The sequence below is a fragment of the Oncorhynchus keta genome, unplaced genomic scaffold (genome assembly GCF_023373465.1).
Source record: "Oncorhynchus keta strain PuntledgeMale-10-30-2019 unplaced genomic scaffold, Oket_V2 Un_contig_25036_pilon_pilon, whole genome shotgun sequence".
Lineage (NCBI taxonomy): Eukaryota > Metazoa > Chordata > Actinopteri > Salmoniformes > Salmonidae > Oncorhynchus > Oncorhynchus keta.
In genome coordinates, this window is record NW_026284233.1 from 1728 (window position 1) to 8485 (window position 6758).

At 45.6% G+C, this 6758-nt stretch overlaps 2 protein-coding genes and 1 long non-coding RNA gene across 3 annotated transcripts; 1 reads left to right on the plus strand and 2 right to left on the minus strand.

The window, feature by feature from the left end:
- Window positions 1–311: 311 nt before the first annotated feature.
- LOC127922261 (zinc finger protein 707-like) lies at window positions 312–2696 on the minus strand. The gene is made up of 3 exons (XM_052505911.1): window positions 2208–2696; window positions 1452–1979; window positions 312–546 (listed from the first exon to the last, which is right to left on the minus strand). The coding sequence occupies exons 2-3, from the start codon at window positions 1604–1606 to the stop codon at window positions 312–314; spliced, it is 390 nt and encodes a 129-aa protein (XP_052361871.1). The 5' UTR covers window positions 1607–1979; window positions 2208–2696.
- Window positions 2697–4179: 1483 nt separating this feature from the next.
- LOC127922262 (equilibrative nucleobase transporter 1-like) lies at window positions 4180–5350 on the minus strand. Its single transcript, XM_052505912.1, has 4 exons — window positions 5209–5350; window positions 4642–4793; window positions 4409–4552; window positions 4180–4310 (listed from the first exon to the last, which is right to left on the minus strand). Exons 1-4 carry the CDS (start codon window positions 5298–5300, stop codon window positions 4180–4182), a joined length of 519 nt encoding a protein of 172 aa, XP_052361872.1. The 5' UTR covers window positions 5301–5350.
- A 158-nt stretch (window positions 5351–5508) lies between these two features.
- On the plus strand, window positions 5509–6037 carry LOC127922263 (uncharacterized). Its single transcript, XR_008110673.1, has 3 exons — window positions 5509–5579; window positions 5668–5856; window positions 5920–6037. It is a non-coding gene; the product is annotated as an uncharacterized LOC127922263 (long non-coding RNA).
- The last annotated feature ends 721 nt before the right edge of the window (window positions 6038–6758 follow it).

A 6758-nucleotide genomic window follows, 5' to 3' on the forward strand; every position in this document is an offset into this window, starting at 1 on the left:
TCCCCGGCCCTGACACAAGCTGCAGTCTAACTGGTCCTAGACCTGTATTCCCTGCTACAGCACTCCCTGACACAAGCTGGTGTCTATGGAGTGTACTACTAAACACTGACAGAAGTAGTTTATAAGACGGGAACACGTTTTCTTCTTTCAACACCAAACTGCTCTGACTTCTTCATTGTGATCCTCCTCTTCTGCTGGAACTGTCTCAGTTTGGTTTAGTTTGACCTGGACTGTCCTAGTCTTCGCCTCCAATCCAGATGACAGTTCAACTTTGACCCATGGGGGTGGACGGTGCGATGCCGTGCTCAACATTAAGGTGTCACTCCCTGGTGAACGCCCGCAGGCACATGGATCTTCCCGGACTTGGGCTCTGTAACGTGGGTACGGCGGTGGAGGGTGAGGCGGTCGGGCCAGAGAAATCCCTTGCCACGGTCGGGACAGAAGGAGGGCGTGTCCTCTGAGCGGAGCTTCAGGTGATGGGGTGTCTTGTTGCAGTCCTCAAAGGTGTGGTCACTGTCCGCCAAAGGTGTGGTCACTGTCCGCCACCTAATACAGGGAACAATGTTGTTGAGTTTCTCACGGCGCCATTTAGCTATTCTCATCGCCAGTCCTTTTATACGCCAATATATATTTTTTTAATATAGAATTTCAAAAACAACTGTTCAAAGCATACCTATAGTATACCATCGTGTGTAGTTGTTGGGAAATGATGATTACATGACTGAACAAATCATTTTAAATAGAATTGTAACTAAGTAAACTTATACTCTGTTTTATTATATCTGATTAACAATATGAGTTCATAAGAAGGGATTGTGAGACACAGACAAGGAGTAATTAAAAAGTTAATAAACACCATTCCAACTAGGAAGAAACGAATGGGTTGTGGACTGTGGAAACCGATAAGTTCGTTAGCCTATGGGTGACCCTACAGAAACTTAGCTCTGGGGTTTTTAGATAAGGCAGTGAGTGCATTCCTAGGGTTTCTGTTAATTAAAACTGTCAGTTCAGTGGTGATCGATAATGTTGAGGGGTCAAAAGTTATCTGGGAGTGTGTTAGTAAGTTAGAATGAACTTTTCACCTCACTTTGTCCCGGTCGAGAGGGGATTCTGTTAAAGCAATGAAATGACGTCATGATCTGTATATAAACTGTTTGTGATTAAGTGGGAGCGCGCTCCGAGAATAAATTCTATTACCTATTGAAAGACTGGTCTGCGTCTATTTTTAACAAACAAAAAATCGTAGAAATTCTCAAAATAGATTAAGGGCTTTCAATTGATGAAAGCACATTGGCATAATTAAATTACAGTAACAGTAGTATTGTTTAGAGTAAATACAGGAGTCCACATCTCTCCAACACTTCCTCAAACCCTTATGAACAGTGTTTCCTACCTACATGTACACTGACAGCAAAACCAGGGACCAGTCCTCTCAACCTAACTTGACTGACCTTGTGGTTATGCAGAATCCTGGCTGTCCTGGAGTCCTTGGGACACTTGTCACCAGCTGATGACTCAGATCATACACTGTTCTGAAGAAATTGTCACACTGGGGACATGGGTGAGGTTGCTCAGTCAGGTGGCACAGGATGTGCGCCTTCATCATACCGGCGGTAGTAAACGTCTTCTCACAGTACGGGCACGGAAACGGCTTCTCGCTCGTGGGCGGCGACCGCCGCGGCGTTGGAGAAGAATTTGCTGCAGTGTGAGCACATGTACGGCTTGGGCCTGTCCAAAGAGCTTATCACTCTTACCACAAGCTGAAATCATGTTTTGCTACTTCTACACAGTTCCTACCTGTCTGTAGAAGGTTTTGTTGCAGTCGGAGCAGGAGTAATGCTTCTCTCCCGTGTGGACACGTAGGTGCATCATCCTGTCCTGAACATATGGCCACAGACTGCATGTGTGGTGGAGGCTTGATCCACTGACACAGTATGGTGGATCTGAGTCTGCTTTGGTATCACTGGTCTACATGTGACCTGTTGTTGTTGGGGAAGTAAGGCAAGCGTCAACATTGGCAATAACTTGAACCGATTTTTATCTCCTAACTTGTTATGGGCTACATTTCATAAATGTACCCCCAAACTTGATCAAAATACGTTCTCTACTGTGTGTTTGATTACAATCAATTATACAGCAGTAAGCTACACACATATTGGACAATGTTTTGTATGTTATATTGATTCAGTGTGTGTAGAATGAACTACCTGTGTCTGTGCCATCGTTGTCGTAAACGACATCTTCATTTTCAGCTTCTTCCGCCGCTAACTGAAGTACTCTGCTCTCTCCGTTCTCGGTACTGGACCTTTCACGGTAAGAACGTCGGCGACCTGACTTTTCGACAGCTTGGTTCTCTCCGCCAGTAACGCTTTTTGCAGAGAACCCCTACAACGAGCCAACGGCACTTCAGAGATGGACGGAAATAAAACCTCAACTTCCTCTGTTGACATATGTAAAGATCCGTTCAGTTGCTTTTGAAGTTGTGTAAAACTAGATCGCATCACGTCGATCACTTCATCCACCCTTCGACTCGGAATAAAATTGTAGCTAAACGTGGTTTCCTACATTTCTAAAGCTGTTGTGAAACTCAGGATATTGGGTGTTCATCGGTAATTTCAACTCTTGCCTACACGAGACGAAAACCTTGAATACCAATCTTTATCAGCCTAAATGTATATGTGAACGCCAACTGGTTTGTTTTGGGACTGCGTGATTCAATTTAACCGGAAACCAGTTTGTTTTCATTGACGACTTCCGGCATGACAGTCTGCTATGACTTATTATGCTTAAAAATGAGGACACAATAATGGATAATTATTTTTATTGACAACTATCCAACAAAACATACTGATGGAATATGGGATTACTGTAAAACATAAGTATAAAAAAGCGTTTTATTATTACATATTCACATATTCCCTTTAAACAATTAGAAATAAGACAATTCCTGTTTCCCTTGGCTCAGGACCATCATGTAATGTGCCCTACATTTTGGCCTCAGCCAATGTGATGGCAGCACCGCCGGCCATATCCTCCCTCTGATTGGTCAGTTTCCTGCAGTGGTAGAAGATGTTGATTGGATGGATGAATGCCAGTAGAGTGAGGAGAGTCAGAGCGATGTTCACCTGAGGAGGAAAGACGACAAAGACAGCCCTTTTGAGAGCGTAGCCTTAACCTTACATGTGTACAAAGTAGGCCAACTGCAAGTTACATGGTTTTTGTGTTATGAGGTTCAACAAAGACAGTTCAATATTTACTTTTTGGCAAGTACAGCACAGTACATGTACCCCAATCTCATCCACCCTGCCACCGGCTCTCTGCCGAGTAACTGGGCCTGGGGACGAGGTTAATGATCATCTAGTGACCGTATGTTTGTATGACCCACTCACATAGAAGGGGTCTCCACCTAGGGCTCCTTTGACCAGGGGCAACAGGGGTACTGCAGCAGTGACACCACGGCAGACAGAGACATCCCAAACCATACAGCTTCCCAAAGTGGACCCCAGGAAAACTGGTGAGAGAGGGCAGGATGGAGAAAGACGTCAACTGAGGAAGTATGAATGAGGAGCACTCAGTCACCTTCCTTTATTGTAAACTTTAGTCTTTCAACTGTATTTTCACATTTTAGAATGTCAAGTATATTGTCTTTTAATTTTGAGTCCCTTGTTCCTTCTTCTATAATCTTCCCTTTTTATTTCCTTCCTGTCAGATCTCTCTATTAATCTGCCCCACTATCTGTCTCTATCCCTCTTTCCTCACGCGATGCTGATGAAGGCTGCGTTGCCTCCGTAGAGGAAAGAAGGAAGCGGTTGAGGACCTGCAGGATGAAGGTGAGGTACTGGAGAGGGAGGAGAGGAGAGGGAGGCGCAGATGGAGAAGAGGAGGCACTGGAGGAGGTGAGGAAGAGGGAGAGAGAGAGAGGGAGAGCGCAGGTCTGCCTCATATCTGTTTCTCCTATAAGGAGAAGTGAGAGAAAGGTTGGGTGAGGATGATGATGATGATGGACACACACACACACACACACACACACACCAGAACCATGCTCATGAGGCATGAAATAGAATTTAAAAATATATATTCTAGACTGAAACAGAAGGTAGGCCTACTACCTGAACAAATAACCCATTTTGTCTTTAATTGCTTAACATTTAGCTACTATTGAACACCATCCTGTTGTTGCTAAGCTACAGCCATGTGACCCACCTGGAGCCAGAGCTTCCCCTGTAATCTGTCCATGATGAGCCCGTTCCAGGGAGCACAGAGGACCCCACACAGCTGGGTGAAGGCAAAGGCATTGGTGTACTGACTCACTGAGAGAGAGAGATGGGGGGGGGGAGAGAGTATTTAGATTCATTCAGTGAACCTATGCTTTGGTGTGTACATGCGTGTGTTCATGTGTGTGTTTTACCCAGGGCTGAGTCGTTGTCGGCCAGCCGGTTGAGCATGGGGTTCAGTGTTCCGATGAAGAGGTAGTGTCTCAGCTGCATGACAGACAGCCACACCAGATGCCACAGGAAGAACCACGACTGCACACAGCTCCTGAAACTGGCCACTGAGAGAGAGAGAGGAGACCATTTGAGTCAACAAAATGCACCTTCCATTCCCCAGCCAGATTAAAGATTGTAGTTGGCCAAACGACACCTTTCCCAGAGTCTTCCGACTGCTGCCCATCATCAGGCTGTAGGGGCATGTCGTCGGTCTCAGCTGGCCCCTCCCCCTCCGATGTCATCCCCGTCTCTCGCGTCTTCTCAATCTCCTCTACGTTGTAGCTGTTGGACTTTCCAGGGCTTACGCTGTTGAAAAGGAAGCATCAGAGTATAATGAAATATGTTTTATCATCAGGGTCACCATCTGATAAGCATGGATGTCATTGAGACTAACCGAACAATTCAATACCATTTGTTAAATGCCAAACACTAATAATAATTACATTTTGTTTTGCATTTATCTATGAACATGTACAGGACTTTTTCCTGCCCAAGTAATCTGACAAGGAAACACTCCATGGTCTGGAAACCCCCCAGGCCCTATGCGAGTCGTAGTTCTCTAGGTGACAACTACAACCCCCATACATACTATGGCATTATGTATCATAGGGCCTGGTCAGATGAATACTGTCGTATGTGTGGGAGTTGTAGTTCTGACCCATAGGTGAAGCCCTCAGGGTGTGGGTAGTTGGTGTGGGTGGGAGTTGGATGTAGTTCTCACCCATAGGTGAAGCCCTCAGGGAGTGGGTAGTTGGTGTGGGTGTTGGGCATGAGGAAGAACGTCCTGAGGAGGTGGATGTAGTTCTCACCCATAGGTGAAGCCCTCAGGGAGTGGGTAGGGAATGTGGGTGTTGGGCGTGAGGAAGAACGTCCTGAGGAGGTGGATGTAGTTCTCACCCATAGGTGAAGCCCTCAGGGAGTGGGTAGTTGGTGTGGGTGGGAGTTGGATGTAGTTCTCACCCATAGGTGAAGCCCTCAGGGAGTGGGTAGTTGGTGTGGGTGGGAGTTGGATGTAGTTCTGACCCATAGGTGAAGCCCTCAGGGAGTGGGTAGTTGGTGTGGGTGGGAGTTGGATGTAGTTCTCACCCATAGGTGAAGCCCTCAGGGAGTGGGTAGGGAATGTGGGTGTTGGGCGTGAGGAAGAACGTCCTGAGGAGTTGGATGTAGTTCTCACCCATAGGTGAAGCCCTCAGGGAGTGGGTAGGGAATGTGGGTGGGAGTTGGATGTAGTTCTCACCCATAGGTGAAGCCCTCAGGGAGTGGGTAGGGAATGTGGGTGGGAGTTGGATGTAGTTCTCACCCATAGGTGAAGCCCTCAGGGAGTGGGTAGGGAATGTGGGTGGGAGTTGGATGTAGTTCTCACCCATAGGTGAAGCCCTCAGGGAGTGGGTAGTTGGTGTGGGTGGGAGTTGGATGTAGTTCTCACCCATAGGTGAAGCCCTCAGGGAGTGGGTAGGGAATGTGGGTGGGAGTTGGATGTAGTTCTCACCCATAGGTGAAGCCCTCAGGGAGTGGGTAGGGAATGTGGGTGTTGGGCATGAGGAAGAACGTCCTGAGGAGGTGGATGACACTGCAGACAGAGAGAATGAGGAAGGAGGAGCGGAGGGAGACCCCTCCTTCATACATCACCTGGGACGGAGGGAGAGAGAGATGGATAAGCAGAGCCACCAATGGATAGCTATTAAACAACCATGACTACATATAATACAAATATAATCATTATATGGGATATATCTACAAATATAATCAATATATGGGATATATCTACAATATATACAACTATAATCAATATGGGATATATCTACAATATATACAAATATAATCAATATGGGATATATCTACAATATATACAAATATAATCATTATATGGGATATATCTACAATATATACAAATATAATCAATATATGGGATATATCTACAATATATACAAATATAATCAATATATGGGATATATCTACAATATATACAAATTCATCTGTTTTATACACTTGGCCTTTTTAAGGCAGTTATCTAGTAACCTGACGAGCAGAACATTTCTCTCAGAGGCCTCTGTCCTGTAGGCTACAGTATGTGTGAGTTCTGTGATACCTTGATGATGAGGAAGACAGCCGAGGAAGAGTCGAAGGCTCCATTATAGAGGGTGATGATGGTGGAACGATGGGAGCCAAACAGGTTCCCAACCTATGGTAGCGAACAACAGTTCAACAACTGGACATTCATCCAAGAAGAATACATCCACCCATATAGTACACAGAATAAATACAGTATCC